The sequence below is a fragment of the Periplaneta americana genome, chromosome 13 (assembly GCF_040183065.1).
Source record: "Periplaneta americana isolate PAMFEO1 chromosome 13, P.americana_PAMFEO1_priV1, whole genome shotgun sequence".
NCBI lineage: Eukaryota > Metazoa > Arthropoda > Insecta > Blattodea > Blattidae > Periplaneta > Periplaneta americana.
In genome coordinates this window covers 109,097,713-109,118,911 of record NC_091129.1, presented here as the reverse complement: position 1 = coordinate 109,118,911, position 21,199 = coordinate 109,097,713, and the positions used below count along the sequence as shown (strand labels likewise).

The following is a 21,199-nucleotide window of genomic DNA, read 5'->3' as shown; positions in this document are numbered from 1 at the left end:
AGACTTCAGATGTATACAAACAATAATTGTTCTTCCTCTGATACATATCGTCAAGTGAAACGTACTGCCTGATAGATGTACATATCAGACAGAACCTCAATCAGAGGTAACGGATAGATTAGCACAACGAATTTGATGCAGTCTACAGGGGCCTGAAGTGCTACGGTATACACAGTTTGAGAGCCTTTGACAGAAACAATGAACTAGCAGCCGGGCGATGGCGGCAACTTCTTCAGAACCCTAAAATTAAGGGAAACATGTTGCCCAACTGCTATAGAAAACCGATAAATTATAAAAGACTGAGATATTGAAAAGGTGTTGCTCTCCCCACTTAAGTCCACGCAGCTGGCGTCCGAGTAGCGAGGGGTTGCCATTCCGACCCTGACGCGCGAGTACGGGAGCTTTGGACAGCCCTGCGTTAGCCGCGGTCTTCAAAAAGCTCGAACCAAACCCACACCAGTGTTAATTTCCCCCTCCCCGCGGAGCGGCGGCTCTTTGTTGAGGGGCTGGAGCCGAGCCACATTCCGTCATGCGTGACAGCGCGCCGTGCTGGGCATGACCAATGGCAGAGGAGGTTCATGCCCGCGCCGCGCCGCGCAGGCCGGCCGGAGCGCTCTCATCGCCACCTGTCCCGGAATTTCCTAACACGGTCCCGAATTTCTTCTATTAGATAGTCTGGACTCGATGCCGGGCAGCGATGTTCAAACTCCATTGCTCTACTCTTTGTGGCGATTGAATTGTGCTACTGTAGAAGTGAGATAAATACGGATGAAAATTTTATCAGTAATTCAGAGCTCGAAAAATAGACGTTTTCACGAACTGGAGCGCTCTGTTATTTTCGTGGACATAGTGGTGTTGATGGCGACGACGACGGCGGCGAAATTAATGACCAGTGAAATGACGCCGAAAACATACATACATACATACATACATACATACATACATAGCGTAGTTGGTATAGCGCTGGTCTTCTATGCTAGAGGTTGCGGGTTCGATCCCGGCCGAGGTCGATGGCATTTAAGTGTGTTTAAATGTGACAGGCTCATATCAGTAGATTTACTGACATGTAAAAGAACTCCTGCGGGACAAAATTCCGGCACACCGGCGACGCTGATATAACCCCTGCAGTTGCGAGCGTCGTTAAATAAACCATCATTTAAAAAAATGCATACATACATACATACATTAATATAAACATTTTCATCCTTTCATCATATTTACACAGATGGAAACCACAAATGGTCACAAATGGTAGTTATTTCATTGAATCGAAAAAATAGGCTATACTGAATAAAATGCACACATTCTTAATACTTTGCTTTGACATGTATACATTTTTTATGCTGGCGAAAGAGAATGATTCCCGGCTCTACATGTATGACTGGAACTTTTGTTTCTCTAATTGTAAGTCTTTGAAATGGACAGTCAGGTCGCAGTTTAAACAATAAGAAATTCAACAGTGGCCTCGATATAAAATGGTGAAGTTTTGCTTTCTTCTAGTTCTTTCATTAACGCCGCGTAATTCTTCATAAATTCAACGAAACTCAACGCAGAATCAAATATATAAAACGCTTTACGGAAAAGTGTTGTAAATTAGCAAGAGCTTGTACGAATGCTAAAATAAAATAATGCAGTACCGTCAGTAGGCCTACAGTTGTCAGTATTTTTCACAATTTAATCTATATTTAATTGAAAAAAGTATTGGAATATCACATCTAATTAAAACGAACTGGAACGAGCTAAATACAAAGTCGTTTCTTACGAGGCAAGAACAGAAAGATTTCTGAAATTCCGTGTCCGCTCCGATCCATTTCGATCCCTGATTAGACTTCACTTTTTAGGTACCTAAAATAGGTTCTAAAAATTAAAAGATGGCCTCTAAAAATCCTGTCTAATATGATCTTTCATCACATCTTATTCAAAATCAAATATAACTTATACCCACTATTATACCTATTAATTGAGTATTAAATATCTCATAAAAATCTTGTCCTTTATCAATTACCATAAACAATTATAGTGTATTTCCCTAGCTGTCTATACGGAGTGTCCCAAAATTAAACTGCATAATTTCAGGAATTTGTTGTTGAGAACATACAGTCTTGATGGGAGTCCACCTGTATGTAGGCAAAAATTTCACACGCCTGTCCACAAGTAGCATATATACAGGGGCTCTTGTTTACTGCACAAGCGCAGTGTGTTGTAAGCGAAACTTGTACAATAAGGGAGCTTAAAATTTTATTTCCGTATCTGTACACAAATGAGGAGCGAGCTGATAGATATGCGCTTCATGTATGGTTTGGCGTACCGAAATGCTGTAGAGCAGCGGTCATCAAAACACTGCACGCTCGGCTAGCGTCCCTTACCCGCGGACAAGACACAGCCCTAGCGTGCAATCGTCGCTGCTGGCGGGTATGCTGTCTATCCCTTGTGCACGACGGAGCAGAGTTCCTTACCCTCCATGCACTCTACCCATTTCAGCGAGTACTGACGACCACTACTGTAGAGGCTCGTCGTTTGTACGACATCAAAGATGACCAGATAGGAAAACATTCGTTAGTTTTCATCGTCGCCTGTCGTGCTGTCGACAGAAGACGACCAAGATCTAAGATTCCTGCGCACGAGGTGTAGAATTTCCATATTCACAAAGGCAGCGTTGTCTTAAATTAAACAAATCGGGATAGGCTGTATCAGAGGCACAGCCGCAAGTTTTATGCGTGAATACGTCGCTAATAGAATTGCTGTTAAAATAAAAGACAGCAGTGACAATCAACATATCTTCCTTCCAGTTACCCTGAAAACCGGTATAATCTTTGCAGTGCTGGAGTTCCTGGGAGCAGCCATCTTGTATACATTGAGAGTAAACATGTAGGTTGCTATAGTAACCACCGTGCTCTATCATTTGCTACCCATTGCTTATACGCTTGCTCCCATTTGCGCTGTACATGCTTCGACATTATGAATTTTCTCTCTTCACTCAAATTCACGCGCGAATATTTCCAATTAAACTTGTTGACTGCTGATTGTTGCTCAATTGAGATTGTAGCCTGGTTCGTTACGAATCGTTTAAAACACCCCTATGAACGTTCTCTCGCTTCGAATTGTTTAGTTACACTGCGTGACCCGCCAATTCGTGCCTCAACATCTCCCCTCCCCCGTGTCTTCAGATGATGTCACCGGATCCAACTTAAGGTATCGTTGGATACAATCCAGTGATGTCAGATGGAGGGAAATTTCCCACATTTCGGGAAAAAAAACTGATGCCTTGAGGGGAAAAAAGGAAAATTTGTATCAGAGAGGGAATTTTTAACTCTTTTGATAACTTTTCCAGTTTCATTTCGCAGTATTTCATTTGTCGTTATTTCTTAGCATTTTACAATCAGATTCAAGAATATTATTATGAATATTGAATATTGTTCGAATGTGTCAAACAATTGCTGAAGGGAGTTGGTCCCAGGAGAGAGAAACAGTAAGAAGGAGGAGAAGAAGAAGAAGAAGAAGAAGAAGAAGAAATAACCCACTCAAATCGTTACTTGAGTCAAAATACCCAACGAGACTTCGAAACTCATGACCTGCTCTTACTTAAACATGTCGGTTGCTATATCTTATGACGCAATATTGGTTCGTTTATCAGGTTTTTTAATCGGTCTTTTATTCTCTTATACAGTGATGTGAGTGGGATATTCAGAAGATTATCGAGCTTCCAGTTGTAGAACATTACATAATTTTTTTTCACATAGTGCATGCCGAGTCATTAGAGGCAGGGAGTCCAGTGATGTTCATTACATCTACCGCTAGTTAAATTAAGTGAAGTTGTAAACAGCGTGTAATTGTGTTTGACAATGAAGTAAATAGGAGAGGTTGAGGGAAATTTTACTCGTAAAAGAGAAATTTGAGCTCATCACGAGGGAAATTATCGGAACACAATCTGATGACACTGACACAATCATCCTTCGCCTGTCGATCGCCCTTTACCTCATTGGAATTATGTCGTAAAGTTTAGAAATTATAGGCGTGATGAAACTCCCCTGGAAATGTATCGGTGGACTTCATGGGATGGCAACCTACAAGTAGTGGGCTGACCTTTAGATGTTTTCAAGACAAAATAAAAACATTGCCATGGGCTGTATTTCTAATGTTGTTCGCCACGGGTAGTTTATAATTCCAGTCACAGGCAGGAATTGAAGCTCGGTTAGCGGAATGATAAGTTTATTCTTCTAACAATGAACAGCAAAAGGACAACATTGTGTTTATTCGCCACAGATCCAACTTGACTGTCACCGGGATCTGTTCTACATGGAAAACCCACGAGTTAGCAACGGCGCGGCGGCGTGGTGCCACTTAAGTGAAGAGCAGTAAGTGCACCACGTTGACTTATTACTGTCGATGGCCTTGCAGATTGTGAATCAGTAATTATGACGATGGTTTTCTTATCCCCCGAGGCGGCTGTTGAAGTAAGTCACGCCGCGCTTCCTTCCGGACAGTCTCAGACGCGGTGACCGGTCTGGAGTCGTTAACCGTCGCGACAGTATCCTAGCAACGCGACTCGAGTGAAGTTAATTGATTCTCACAAACGTCTTCAGAATTTTTAATCAGAGGGTAAGCAAGGGCACACATGAAGGCACGGGATAGAGTAATTAGCGTTTTTTTTGTTTATATGTAGATTTTATTCAAAGTGATGCAGAGGTTCTTACAAAATGATGACGTGATGTTGAAATGACAGTCCTGCTGACATGGAACGAGGGTGAAAGATGGAAATGAATGTTCGGAGAAAACCTGTTCCACACGTTACATACTATATGGCGTAAGTATGTACGAGTATGTAGACGCTATAGCAGCTCAGTTGACAGAGCACTGGCTTACGACAACTGCAAGCCCGAGTTCAAATCCTGAATATCGTCGGCTTATTTATAAAGTCCGGTCCAGACGCAACAGCTTACTTGACGTTTTACTTGCACATGCAAAACGTTGCAAGTAAGAAGGAGTGTGTGGACCGTAAAACAACGATTTTTAAAACTGAAGTTCACTGCTGTGGAGTAATGGTTAGCATGCCTGACCGTGAAACGAGCGGGCCCGGGTTCAAATCCTGGTTGGGACAAGTTACCTGGGTGAGTGTTTCTCCAGGGTTTTCCCTTATCCCGTTAAGAGCAAATGCTTGGTAACTTTCGGCGCTGGACCCTGGACTCATTTCGCCGGCATTGTCATCTTCATACCATTCAAACGCTATATAACCACAGTAGTTGATAAAGCGTCGTAAAATAACTCACTAAAAAAACTGAACGAAGACTGAACACTGAGCTGGAGGCATTCAGTTCTAAAAATCTCTCAGTTTTACGGTCCATACGCTTCTTCTTACTTGCAACGTTTTGCACGTGCAAGTAAAACGTCAATTAAGCTGTTGCGTCTGAACGGGACCAGTTTTTCACGAATGTTGGATTATGGGTGAAATCTGTGTATATTTTGAAAGTGCGTCTGCTGATATAACCTCGAAATATAGAAATATTGTTATATTTAAATTGTATGGTCTTGAGCAGAGCCTTCTTTAGTTATAAGCCGGGGCATGGGTAGGTTTGGCAACGCAGAGTGGAGGCGGGAGATTTTAGAGTGACATTGTGTTTGCTCATTGCTTTCGTTATACGTAACGCGTATTTTTTCAATATTACTTCATGCACAAAGGTAAGATCAAGATTCAAAGTAGTGATGTAAATTATTACGGGTTCGAAAATAGTGTTTTATTGCAATCAATTAGCTATACTTCAAAATACGGCGTAAGTAGGCTACTTAACATACAAAGGCTGCCACTTAAAATAATTACAAAAAAACATGTTTTTATTGATAGTACGAAGGTAAATAAATAAATAAAAAAGATATTCCTTGCACCGAAAATAATAAAAATCAATAATGCAATAAAGACGTAAGTTCCTACGCAGTATTCTTAAGTTCCATTCAGTTAACAAATTTGTGGCTAGCAAATTGACAATGTTTTGCGACTTAATGGTGTTTCATCTGTGAAAGATTTAGGATATATTTTAATATTATCTTCTGCGATTATCTATCGTGTTTTTCTACAAATATTTCAGATGCCTAGAAAGTGTTGTGTGCCTATGTGTTGTAGCAACTACACTTATAATTAAAAAAAAAAATAAAAACATATTTGTTTCTTTATTGATGGTACAAGGGAAAATAAATAAATACTTAAAGAAATGTTACTTGTACCAAAAATAAATAAAATAATGACGTACTTTCGCAATACACTATTCCAATCAATTAACCATTATGTGGCTAGTAAATTGACAATGTTTTGCCGCTTAATGTTGTTTCACCTCTGACATGAAAGGTGTAGGATATCATAGGCATTTTAATTTCATGTGATTATGTCGTGCTTTTCTATAAATATTTCAGATGTCCAGGAAGCCAGTTTTAGTTTGAACCTGGCCAGTCACCATAGCAATACTGTTATCCTAAATTATTTGTTATAAACTTTTTAAAATATAATTTTAAATAAATATAACTACAGAAAACAAGCTAAGAATGTGAATTATGCAAATAGGCCTAAAATAAAATGTAAACAGAAGAAACTATTGACATTCCTATTATAATAAAAGTATGAGGATGTAAATACAGTTAAGCCAAGTAAAACAATCTATGAAAAAATGAAAACACATCCCTTCAACATAATACGTAACAAAACGCAACATTATCTATTAAGTACATGTATGTATCAATTAGCGTAAACTCAGTGGACTTTAAATCCTGTAAATACGAAGTGACTATATGCATCTACAAATTATAGATAGTTCTGATGTATAGCAGGCATTCCGAATCTTCAACAAAACTGCAACATTTATGGGATCACAAAACAGCTGTTTACAATGACTTTGAAAACCAACGGCGTAACTTTATTGATATAGCAGGCGAGACCCAACAATTTGACTAGAATTCTGATACACACAAACCACAAATAAGAATATAAAAATGTGGTTATACAATATTTCATAGAATAATCAATTACTTTGTCATCCATAACCGTAAAAATTCCCAAAGACTGCAACCATTTTATTTTCATTTATTGTCTTGTTTTTTATCACCAACACTCATTTAGTTTATAATACATCAACAATTAACGTTTGGTACGACCGCAAACATAATTCCATCGACACACACTTATATTGAAAATCGGCATTAGCACAAACACGTGTACTGTACGGTCAGCCTCCGGGTGACAGTTAATGACAGTGTTGCCGACGTATGGCCCCGGCTTGTAACTAAAGAAGGCTTTGTCTTCAGTGAGATTTGGTATTCCGAAATGGTATCAGTTTCTGGTTTTTGACGAGAAGAATTCGGTGATACCCATTTCAACAGCTATAGAGTGTTGGTGAAATGGTGAGGAAAAAATGTGAGTGTGCGAGATGCATTAGCCGCGGTCTTTAAAAAGCTCGAATCAAACCCACATCACTGTTAATTTCGACATACATACATACATACATACATACATACATACATACATACATACATACATACATACAACTTCCGTATAATTTTTAAGCGTCTTAATGTTGCGATGTACTGTATCTTTTGAAGCATCAAGTAGGCTACTGCTTCTGACAACTACGACTACTTTTTTGTGAATTTTATTCCAAAACTCTCTGAATATTTCATATCTTAGATTTTCCAGGACGTTTTAATTCTTTAATGTCTCCTTCTCCATCATTTAAACACTGAAACCTCGTTGTGCTTCACGCTCACCAACAATACCTTCACCCTCGAATTTACATCTTTTTTTCGCGCTGCGGCAGTAGCTTTACAATCATATTTCCAGTAGTGCTTTAGAAGGACTCTAATTTCAAACTTTATAACCTACTTTTTATATTCTTTACATTAACGATTGACGACTGTCGCATGGTCACAATATGAAAAATAATACATAATAACCATATCGTCCTGTATCACATTGCCCAACTAAAGAAAGTCATTAAAATCTTACAAAACATCGAACTTAAGGAACCGACATTACTCATGAGAAGACATAATAATTGTTACTCTCACACACCATTGATCACACTAAAATATTCACTACTGATGTGGTATTGTAACTTTAATATCGTGTGTAATGTTAATATATTTCAAGCATTTTCTTGGAATGTTCGAAACTGAGCTGGTTTCTTCTTATACTGTATTACGGACAAAGGATCAGTTAGAGAAAAGTCTTTCAATTTGAGCCAATATATTGGCTGTTAAGTAATGTCCCTGATCACATATAACAGAGTGACCAACCTAATGCACTTTCAAAACAACATTTATCAATTTTAACTATGCTGTCATCTAACGACTGCACAAGAAGTCACATTATAACCCTGATGGAATTGCCTGGAGTAATAGCTTGCAGCGTCCCGCGCTGTGGCGTCGTGGTCTAAGGCATCCTGCCTAGGACTCGCGTTACGGAATGCGCGCTGGTTCGAGTCCTCATAGGGGAATAAATTTTCTCTAACCACAAGATACATCCAATCTGGTTAATTCAATTCAATTTATTAAGCCATTAAACATACAGTGATAGGCGATGATCATTCACCTCTACTTCGGCATGTGGACATGAGACCAACAGCCGGCTGGTCGGGTATGGTTCTTCAAGGGTTGTCGTGCCTCGGATTATTATTATTATTATTATTATTATTATTATTATTAATAGCTTGTAGTAGTACTTCCATGTAGCGGTCGTTACCAAAAAATTCATTTTCGACAGTGGAGATCCTAGTAGTTGTTCTCTCTTACATGTTGCCATTTTGTAACATGAGAATGGCTAATCTGATATATACGTGATCAGGGGTAATTTCAAAGCAATATGAAAATACATTCGAGGAATATAAAAATGTTAAAAATGTTAAACATTTTGAAATTCAATGCAAATGGTTATATGTAAGTGCTAGTGTAAAAAGTAGGCATCACTTCTTTCGTTTAAAAAAACACGAAAGAACAGGTCAATTTTTTTAAAATCTGTTTATAGGTGACTATAAAAGCAATCTTTAGAAATGATTTAAATTGTAATATAATTGAAGTAGTTTTTATGTTATTAATAAGTGAAAGAAAATTAATTATTATGTCTGCTTAAAATTTGATTTTGGTGAAAGACATAACGAGTGAATTATTTTACCAACCCTGAGCGAACATTCTTTCTCTTCAAGGGGCACTTTTATTACTTTCGCCTATGGTCTCGCAAACTTTACAGCAGCCCCTGGCCTTTGTTTGAATTTGTTGTTTTCAGATGGGAAGGAATACGTTTTGAAGGTATGGCATATCGTCTCTGTGTTTATTTAGCACGGTTGGGAAAACATGAAAGCCAGCGGAGGGCAGTCTGCGTCGGCTGCTTCTACTGACCTCCCAAACACGGCTCGGCTCAGACTGCTGGTAAACACCGATGTTTACAGCGGCACAGAGTCCGCCTTTGATGCCCCCTAAACCCCTCGTCGTTGAAATCAAGCCTCTTGCAGGTCGGAGACGACCGAAGACGTCCGAAGCTGGAATCCGCTGGTAGCGAGTTGTCCGAGGCGGCAAATGTGTTGCAGTTGTGCACTCTTCGGGAAGAAGAACAATAATTATTACTGTAGCTCTGACGTCGAGTGAGGACGGACGGTTTCAGTGTTGTGCCGGATGGATGATGGCGATGGGGGCGGCGAAGGCTCTGTTGCTGTCACTGCTTCTGCTGGGCCTGGCGCTCTGCCACGGCTGGACTCGAAAGTGCGAGAGAATTACCATTCACATGTGCCAGGACATTGGATACAACCTCACCGCCATGCCCAACCTCATGGGCCACGAGGACCAGATACAGGCAGACAGAGGGGTAATTGTAACACATTTTTGTATCAGTGTAGTGAAAACGTTCGGGAAATGTTTTTAACCTTAGTGTTTCTCTTTGGACTTCTGGAGTGCAGCGTCGACCCTTAGATGAGTGTTTTGTGTTCCTCAATACATAATCATCACTTTAATTATCACCATCATCATCATATCATCATTACCCATTATGTTGATTGAATATCTCCCTGAAATAAAGGTCTAACTTAATTTTGAAAGCATGTTCCTTAGACCCTTATTCCGGGAAGTCATTCAATTTCCTCATTCACTTTTCCATCCATACATCTACACACACACACACACACACACACACACACACACACACACACACATATATATATATATATATATATATATATATATATATATATATATATTCATTTATTAATCTATTGCTTCATCCATTAATTCATTCATTTGTTTATCCATTAATTCAGTTATTCGTTCATCAATTCACTCAGTTAATTTATTCATTGATCCATCTATCTATTAATTAATCGTTCATCCATTCACTCATGCAGGCATACATCCATTCATCCATTTATTCACTCATTCATCAATCTATCTATTAATTCATTTATTCATCCATCCATCTATTCATGCGTGCATTCTTCAGTTCATTTTCATTCGCGTATGAATACATCCATATATAATTTATGTATTGATTCATATATTCATTGATATATCCATCCACGCGTCAACCATTCTTCCAAGCATACTTCCACTTATGCATCCATCATTCATCCATTCGTGATGAATTCATCCATTCATTTATACTTTCATTCATCCAATATTTTATCCATTCATCTCTCTCTCCATCTATCCACATGTGATGAATTCATCCATTCATTTATACTTTCATTCATGCATTCATTCATCCAATATTTCATCCATTCATCTCTCTCTCCATCTATCCACATGTGATGAATTCATCCATTCATTTATACTTTCATTCATGCATTCATTCATCCAATATTTCATCCATTCATCTCTCTCTCTCCATCTATCCACATGTGATGAATTCATCCATTCATTTATACTTTCATTCATGCATTCATTCATCCAGTATTTCATCCATTCATCTCTCCCTGCATCTAGCCAAATGCGAGGAATTCATCTTTCATTAATTAATCAAATATTCCATCCATTCACCCAACAACTCATTCATTCCTTCCTCCACCCAGCTGTCCACCGTGTGAAGAATTCATTCATCCAATCAATCAATCAGTCACTCATGCAATCCACTTATCTTTATTAATACGATGTAACCTAATATTTAGTTGGATTAATAATCAACATATATTTGCTCATATTCTTCCATAAATCCATTTATTTTTTATAATTTTCAAGGACCGAGCCCTTTTCGATGAGGTTTTGTTCAAATTTGTTAGCATACGAACACAGGTTATCAGAATTACAAAAGATTCATGATCAGATCTCCGGATGTTTCTGTGACATTTGTGAAAGTGTTATTAAAAAAAGAGGTTTCCTGCGCGTACTTCGATTTTTATGTAGATTTTGTGTTCATCTTCATCATTATTTTCTCGGCTCCGGATAGACACTGTATTTGAAGCAATTGTTAATATTACCACTCCAAAATTACATTTAGCTTCAGCCACAGTAGATTTCCATTCGATTCCCGGAATGTCTCCCTCTCATAGAAACTCGGCGTGTTGATGTGTTGATATGGATTGTAATTAATGAACTTGCTCCGTGCTGACTGCATGATATGGGAGTCCGGTTACGAATGTCTAAGGATAGGTCATAACTATGAGTGAAAACGGAAGTAAGCGGCCGATCCTTGAATGTTGATGAAAAAGAAGAAAATTTTGTTGTAGGTACATTTTAATATAAATGATAATGCAAAGTAAAGGCGTACCGTGTACACATCATGGATATTACTGGCTCAGGAAGGTGTAGGCTATTTGCTTACATAAGCTCGGTATTACGACGCAAATCGGTGTACTCTCTCACAGTTTGTTTTTAGAAAGGCTGTATCAACTGATCATTACTGGAAGTCGTTAAGAATAATAAGCTCAGTTCTTCTTTGTGGCGTTTTTGCCCTAAAGGTACTAGCCTTCCAAGTCCATATCTAGAATGTACCGACCTTACAGCAACACTAGCACGGTGGGACTCCAGTGATGAGTGGTCAGCGCTTTCAGGACTTCCGCAACTAAGTAGTAGTATTACTGAAACCAGAGCGCGTAGAATTCTAAACGCTCTGCTGAAACTATACAACATTTGTTCGATTCGAGGGGAGAAGAAGCTTGTATTCAAATGAGAAGAAGTGAACAGCAAATTACAGTTCTGCTTTGGTCTTCGGGAGCTGCGGGATCCAACTCAAGGCTGTACGTATGTTCCTCAATCTGTGGTCTACGGACCATACTTGCCTTCGAGAGTATAGCTTGGTGCTGGGTCGTACGCAGATTTTGAAATGCGTTTTTTAGGGGAGAATCATTATTTTTTTATAAAGACGTTTATACAGTAATAAACTTTTTAATAAACTGTTCATTGATTGCAATATATAGCAACACGATTCAAAGTATCACATTGAAATATTACATTATTTCACTTTCTATCCAGCCGATTTCACTTTTTATCTAGCTGATAACATTGAAATATTCCACTATTTCATTTTCTGTCTATCTGATTTCTTCTCATATGGAAGGAGGGTTGTTGAACACCCAAACCGGCAGTTTTACCGGTTAAACTATAAAACGTCTTTGGTTTTACCTCTTTTTCTCCCTTCATTTGTAACTGTTTTCTTAATAGTCAGAGATGATATTTTACCAAAGTACGAAACTCTTCCTCGTACTTCACTGCCTACTAGTAAATAGATGCATTTCGACGTTACATCAGTTGAAATAAATGCTATAATCACAATTATATGTAACCTTCCATTTTTGTATTTTTAATTTATTTTCATTTCTTCTTTAATTCTTTTAGTCATTATTTTTCCTTTCGCGTTTTCCTTTCTTTCTGCTTATCTTTCTTCTTATTCTTTTTCGTTGTTTCTGATTTTTTTTCATCCTTTCCTTTCTCCTCTTTCCCTCGTTTGTTTTCTCTTTCAGTTTCTGGAGTGTTGTTCAAACTCGATCTTTTGTTCATGTTTTGTAACGCTGCAAGCGAAGCTGATGGAACATATCATAAACATGTGTAGCTATGATGACAAATAATTTCATCTCTAAATTCATATTACGAGCATAATTTAATATTTATTTAGATTTTGCTATGACCAGTCTACATCTAACATTGTACTAATGAACACATCCTAAATATCAATACTGACAGCATAGAAAAACAGTGATTAATTCGCCACATTCGCTGCAATTGCGAGTCTTGTAGAAACAAAGAACATTTAGATGTGTGTTAAGTGAACTGTAACTTTTTTTTTCGTAGTCATCAACCTTGCAATCAATATTAATAACTGAAATTTATATTGTCACCAGTATAGGAACTTGAAAAACAATTTCTTCATCAAAAAGATTAGCCTGAAAGATGTAATATTGACTTGGAATTCAAGAGTCTTTGGTTCAGACTGACTTATGATTGAAATACCTTTGTGGTCATTCTCAGTTCTAGAAATATAATGACTGAAGTACCTTTGTTGTCATTCTCAGTTCTAGAAATATGCCATTTTCAGAAACTCCTCTTAATTGGAAATCCACAACTACTTAATAATTATATGGTTGTTAACCTCTGCAGTGGCTAATGGTCAGACCCAACCTGTCATGTAAGCGGTCCTGTTTCGAGTCTGATAGAGACTTGTGGCGGACAAGGTCTCAGTTGGGATTTTTCTGCGGGTTCTCTCTTTTCCCATATTAGGCAGCTACATTATTTCATCAACATTTCTACATTTCATCACCATTTCATAGCATTCCTCAAAAGTAGGCTAGCCTAGGATGCTGACCTAGAGACGAGTCGGGTTGCCTCCTCGAAACTTGGGTGTAGTCAGTAGTGAGTTCGAAAATGCGTCTAGCTTGAGGGTTACCGCAATAGATCTTGAAAGATCGCAGTGCTGGATCGTAATGCTCTCTCCTGAAATTCAATTAAATTATATGATTGTTGGGCTAAGCTATACAATATCACGATAATGTTCTTAGGTATACAGGGTGTTAAAAGAAAAAGTGTAATATTTTGAGAGAAAGTAATATTCAACAAAACAAGAAAAAGTTTAAGAAACTTGGATCCTAAAATTATTAATATCTTCGGGAAAATAAGTACTACGAACTTGATAGGCTTATTGATATTGGGGCTCGCATACTCAGGCACGTTTTCGTATACCTTTCAAATGTTTCTCATTCTATTTCCTCTTTCACATTAATATTGGCACATTAGAGTGTATTGAGGTTCAAAATTTGACAATTAAACATCTGTAACCATGATTGGGATTTGTTTTTCATAAATACGTCTACGTATATCGAAGGGCCACTGTGCCTAAAAAGTAATTTTTATAGAAGTCTTATTTACGTCAAATTCTTCACATCCAAGGTTCCACTGTCATTTTTTTTTGTTTTGTTTCTGCCCTTCCATTTTTGTATTTTTAATTTATTTTCATTTCTTCTTTAATTCTTTTAGTCATTATTTTTCCTTTCGCGTTTTCCTTTCTTTCTGCTTATCTTTCTTCTTATTCTTTTTCGTTGTTTCTGATTTTTCTTCATCCTTTCCTTTCTCCTTTTTCCCTCGTTTGTTTTCTCTTTCTATTTGGACTCGCCCATCTGGGTCACGAAGGACCTTGGCGAACTCGTTCATGATCGTGAACCCGGCGTGCAGTGCTCTTGACTCCGTAGCAGTTGTGTGCGGGATGGCATGAACGCATTTTCTCCGAGATAATCAGTGTCTCAGTACACGAAATGCAAACGTTTCTGCTAATAATGACATTTTCTCTTCTCAAATAGTTATTATTTACGGCTACCGAAGTTTTCTCCTTTCACAATTTTTTGTTTGCTCAAGAAGTGAATAGGCGTCGAATTCTCATTAGTTCGACACAAATTCTGCTCATGAGTTGGTATGTAATGTATATAATTACTAGAAGCTAGCACAGTATGAAGAAAATGTTGCCAAAATATGAAATTTATTTTGGCAAAATATAAAATTATGACATAAGTATTTCAGTGCTAAAATATCTTCGTTCAAAAACCATTTTGAGTCCAGCTCTGTGGAGTAATGGTTAGCACGTCTGACCGTGAATCGAGTGGACCCGGGTTGAAATCCTGGATGGGTCAAGTTACCTGGTTGGGGTTTTTTTCCGGGGTTTTTCCCCCAATCCATTAAGGGCAAATGCTGGGCAACTTACGGTTCTGCATCCTGGATTCATTTCGCTGGCATTATCACCAGGCTTCGGTCCTGGGCACAGAAACGCTTGAAGTTCAGAACGCACGGACGTTTAGTGCTGTGTTGGTCGAGTGGAGTGGGGATGGAGCGCGCCGTTACTTCGTGTCTCAACATGTAAACAGTCCGTCATAATAAGGCACAAAATATATTTCACCCTGTACAGGTGCAGTATATACAGTACATTCCTAGTGTATACAATAAATGTCTACCATTGAAGTTTTAACGTGAATTGTAACTTTCAATCAGGTGTCCCTACGCCGAAGCCTGTTACACGTACCGCAGCCAAGCAGCAATACACACAACGGTAATGCACATTACGGACCCAGCTGTGCTGTTGCAGTCACCCTTCCAACGGGTCATGATGTCATTTACACTCCGTGTACTCTTAAATTTCATACTGGTTACTCTGTGTCCCTAGGCCGAAGCCTGTTAATCACTATCTCACTCAGATGCTGATGACAATGGCAGTTGATAAAGCGTTGTAAAATCAACTTTTTGAAGAAATTTACATCATTATTTAAAATGCAGTCCTTCAGAGATTAATAGTTTCGTCTATTAGGCCTAATGGTAAAATATTTTGTGATTGGCAGCATTTTTGCCTGCGTCCCATCTCAATGATAATGTTTGTACAATTTTGTGCCAAATGTAATATGTTCTTTTATACATATGTACCACAACTGTACTTTATAATCACAGTAGCAACTTCAGTCCAAGGCTCTGTAACAAGATAACAGCTAAATTACTAAACATTCAATTGCTAATGCTCCTTATTGTAAAAAATCAATTAAAAACTATTGTTTAGGGAGAAAATATAAAATTTCAATTACTGTAATGTGTGTTTTTCTTTTTCTCTTTTTACTTTTTACTTTTGTTAACTAATTAAATACTTGTTTTAAAATTTTGTGGAATGCCTCCTGAGCACGAGTATACAGGGTGTTAAAAAAGTATCCAATATTTTAGGAGGTGATAGTATGCATCAAAACAAGAAAAAAAAATGGGTCCTACAACACATACTTTCTGAGATCTGAACACTTGTTCATAGGAGGTGCTCAATGTGACGATCATTTATGGTAGTGCATTCCTCTGCTCTTCGGCGTAAGGAATCACGCACTCTTTGAAATTAACCTGGTTGTTCTTGATAACCAAAAGGCTAGGGGATTTAGATTTGAGGAACGAGCAGGCCAAGGTGTGGGGCCTCTCCAATCAATCCAGCGGCCCTGAAATGTAAACGTCAGGTGTTCACACTCATTGCAGAAAAAAATGTCCTGGTGTGCCATCTGTAGTCTTTGCTGACATGGCACATACTCCAGCAAGGTAGGCATTACGTTAATAAGAAAGTTCTGATAACGAGCCCCAGTAAATCTCTATGGTAGCACGTATGGCCCTTAATCTATCGCCAAGAACGCCTGCCCATACATTGATTGAGAATAGGTGCTGATGCCTTGTTTCTTCAACTGCATGGGAATTTTCATGAGCCTACACATGCTGATTACGAAAATTCACAATACCATCGCTGTTGAACCCCACTCATATCCGCAACCAGACTTATGTTTTCAGTATTCCTTGCGACGTATCAGTATTCCATGCCAGGTGTGTCAATTAAGGTATGATTATCTGGTAGCCTGTTGTATTGTAGGGCAGAAAAATGCATTGCCATGAATGGACGTCATATTGAGCATCTCCTATGAACAAGTGTTCAGATCTCAGAAAGTATGTGTTGTAGGACCCATGTTTATTAGACATTTTTTTCTTGTTTTGATGCACACTATCACCTCCTAAAATATTGGATACTTTTTTTTTAACAACGCGTATACTCTTTCTGGGGGCGCTAGAGTGATCTTTATGTATAAAAATAGGCCTAATGTCTTTATTCTAGTAATAAAAATGATTATTATTATTATCATAATCATCATCATCAAAATCATCATCTTACTTTAAGTAAAAGGAAATGCGAATTCGCAACATTTCTCATCGGAAATGGGCAAATTTCAAAGTGTCAATGTCATAGTCACAAAAAGCAAACTTTGAGGTGAATAATTACTATTAAGACAAACAATTAAGAAAAATAGCACTTGCTACCCAAGGACAAACATTGTGTTACACGGTGTTAATGGTACTGTAAACCAGAAATAAGGAATAACCTTTCTAAACTGCAGAAAAAATGATTAGAATGCATTAACAGTGAATGTGAGTGCCTCTTGGGCGTGTTTTCAGAGTTCGATTCGAGATCGACTCAAGTCGATCTTACTACCGGTAATCCCGCCGCTTCTCTCGCCGGTTCAGGAATTTAGTAATTGTAAGAATTAGTCCTTGCGCATGATGCATGGTCATTGCTGTCAAGTCGGTTCCTGGGATTTATAAAACAAACCAGTTTTTTCCCCCCTTACTCGGTTCTCATTTAAATCTGTCACGCACCACTAGTTTACAACAGTTGCAGACAACTCCCTTATTACTAAAAACACTTTTAAAAAGTTAAGATGGTCTTTAACCCCAATATCGGATGTCTTTTAAACGTGTAGAAAGCCGCCGCTCTCTGAAGTACAAGGTAAAAATAGCCACTCTTCATTGTGGAGATGGCACTTTATGAATAAAAACAAGCAGCATGCGCAGCGGCTAAATATAATCTGCCCGCCGCGCCGCCGAGCGGAAGTGTCTTTGTGCTGCCCGTCGTTACGCACCAGTGCAGCTTCCAGAAGACAAATTGTGCCTGTTGAGACATCAGAGACGGAACAACGTTTTCGTAAAAGAAGAAGTACATCTATTAAAAAAATACAACTTTTAACAAAGCACGTGTAAAAGCATCTTGCGATTGCTCAGGGACGAGAAAACTTCAGACACCGGTGACATCCCTTCATTGAAAATGAGCACATCATCATCATCATCATCATCATCAAACCTTTCTGGATCATGGCAGATCACATCTTAATTTTCTCCATCAGCATTGTCTTCATTTTCCGTATTATTTTCTTTATCATCAGCCTGTTATATCTCATCAGAGCCCAGACGTTTGGCAAAATGCCTGTCATTACTAGCTTGACATGTGTCAGAGTTAAATAGATTTAAATGTATTGCGAGGTATGGATTCGATAGAGCCAATTTTTATTTTGTCTGTTTTGCTTTTAAACTCTTGCTGCATATTTTTGTCTTTTTTTTTTATTTAACGGATTAGGTACAGCTTACAGCAGTAAAATTTTGGAAATATTCAATTTTTTTTTCTTCCATTACAGAAAATTAGCACCAATTCCATCGACGCTAAATAACCCAGTATTTGTTACAGCCTTGTTAAATAATCTATTATTATACCAACTCCTCTCCCAGAACAATCGTATAGGCATTTAAAATCGATCACCACCAACCGGGTTTGAACCTATGTACCTGAAATCTAGCGGCTAGCATGGTATCCGCTAGACCACCGAGGAAGACGAGATAAGGTCAAAAGGGAAAATAAAAATGAAATGAAGGTAACTAGAGCCAGGATGTTTAGGCATTTATAATACTTGAAACAGGCAGGCGAAAGGGGAATTAAAACATGAAACAAGCACAATAGGTAAGCAAAAAATGGAATTAAGAACATGAAAAAGGTGCTGTAACTTTAAGAAAGGCATAATATATGTTATCGCTTAATTTATATGATACCGGTATTAATAAAACACACCTTGTTATTCGTTGCACATTATCATAAGGTACATATTTAGATCTTAAGTTAAATTGTGTCCGGATAGAACAGTTTCCATCACATAAAAAATCGTTCTGCATCAACTTACGTAAGTGGAGCATGTTTGAAGTACGCTAGTTTAAATTAACTTCTGTTTACCATAGGTCTACTACTTTTGATCACATTGCAGATTTATTTTATTTCCTGTATCGCAGCATTCGGAGACAATACAGTTTGCATTTCTTACTAATGGCATTCGGGTGGGCGAGAGGAGCTTTTAAGTGTACTGGTAATTCCGTCTGAATAATAAAATTATTCCAATTAAATTGTTAAAACTTTAGGAAAGTCAACATTAAACTCGCATATATGAAAGGTAAATTGAGGGCAAAATAAAATGTTTGATGATAAAATAACTTTAAATACATACGTACATGCACAAATGAATCAATAAATGTAAATAAATAAATAAATACAGTAGATAAATGAAGAGTCCACTGCAAGAATGATGGATGTCACTTTCTTGTCGAAAATGAACCAATACTGTCAATGCATAGCTTAAGACATATAAAATGTATATAGAGAGTTATATGGCATTAACACTGATAGTCATTGTCCAGTAATGATCGGAAAATCACAGTTAAGCTTTGAGCGCTAAGTATTTCAAACTTTCAATTGCTTCTCCTGCAAAATATATTCCAAATGACATCCATCATTCTTGCAGTGGACTCTTCAAATGTTTCAATTTATTCTTAAGGGGTTAGGTATAGCTTACAGCAGTAAAAGTTTTGGAAATATTCAACATTTTTTTCCTCCGTTACTGTATCTTGTACAATAATGAAAATTGGTATGTGTAAAATACTATCCTTCTGCTATATGAAAAAAAAAATACGATTTGAAAAAAATATTTATATATATACATATATTTTTTTTTTTTCAAAATTCAAAATGGTGGCAGTTGACTGTGCAGTGATGAAGCGTTTCCCTTATAACTCATAAACTTGTTAACTTTTTCATGTTCTCTCTCTTTTATTTTATTGCTGAAACTCATGTTTACAATACCATGCTCCTTTAACTACATTTCTCAATAAATATATTTTTTTAAATTTTGTGTTAGAATAAAGCACTCAGAGGCGTAGCCAGACTAATTATTTTGGATGGGCCAGATATGCAGGGTTTAGAAAGTACCTGACCCAACTCCTGATAATTCCGCTGCCGTAAACTCTCTTGAAACTCATTCTCGGAAGTTTTATTTAATAACATGCAAAATTATGGTAAACAATCATGCAAGGCATACCTATACAAACGCTTCATAAGGTGAACTGGAGCTGTCGAGATTTCCTAGCAACGAATCTGTCGATCGCTGATGATGGGTCCTTCAACAAATCCCAACTTTCCTCCCTCTCAATGGATAGAATTGCTACAGCCTTGGGTAGACAGTTTCTTCTCAGGCACTGACCCAGCCAATTTCTTATCAAGCTGCCACACAGTGACATAGATGCATTACGTATAAAATCATAATAATGTAGCCAAATTCTTTACTAGGAAATGCCCTTAAATTTGTAAAGTTAACAATGCGTCATGTTATCAATGTAATTTGTGCAGGATATTTTAGAAAATCATTAAGCAAAGGCGTACTAGGATCGAGGTATAGTGACAGATCGAACAGTTGGACATAATTTACCAGATATAATTCTTGACAAAAAAAAAAAGTGATAGGATTCCTGTACTTGCGTGAAACGTTTATGTTCTCGGTTGAGTGTTATTGTGATATTTAGATTTTAACGAATTGGTTCTTATCTATTTGTAAGGAATGTGAATATGATGAGAGGGAAATATATTTAACGCAATTTATGTGTTCTATTATTAATTAGTTTTTCTTTATTTTTATTGAATGTAGGTACACCATATATCTATACAAGTATTTACAATGGAATTACTGTTTCATCTGAATGAGCCTTTGCTAATCAAGTGACGACAGAATAATGTAACATACCCCATTGCCGTTGCTAAGCAACTGAAGTTAGCTGTTAAAAATATACTTTCTCTATTATATTAGGACTGTAGAGTTTTAAGTACGATGAAAAAGTTGCCAATTATCCCGAAGATTTTGTTGAAAGACATAGTATCTGAAAACTATTCACTAAAACCTGCCTGGGTTTTTAGGGTCTTTCACCTAATCCAAGTCCGAGACGAGAGCGGAAAACTGAAAAGATATACCTCCGTCAGTAAAAATATGTCTATAAGGTTTTAGAAAGTCGGCGCCCATTGATATTAGAGGGAAAGAAGTACCCCAACAAGCAGGACAAGGGTTTATGGTAGCTTGTAGTAAATGGATGGGTGTCACATTCTGAATGTCTTTACAAC

The 21,199-nt window shown here is 37.6% G+C and overlaps 1 protein-coding gene across 1 annotated transcript in view; it reads left to right on the top strand.

Moving 5' to 3' along the window:
• The first annotated feature begins 9,532 nt into the window (after positions 1–9,532).
• Positions 9,533–21,199, top strand: part of LOC138712224 (frizzled-10-A-like) — a 42,926-nt gene continuing 31,259 nt past the window's right edge. The window contains exon 1 of the mRNA XM_069843774.1: positions 9,533–9,835. Within this exon, the coding sequence (XP_069699875.1) occupies positions 9,650–9,835 (186 nt within the window). The 5' untranslated portion in view covers positions 9,533–9,649. The remainder of the gene's footprint in view (positions 9,836–21,199) is intronic.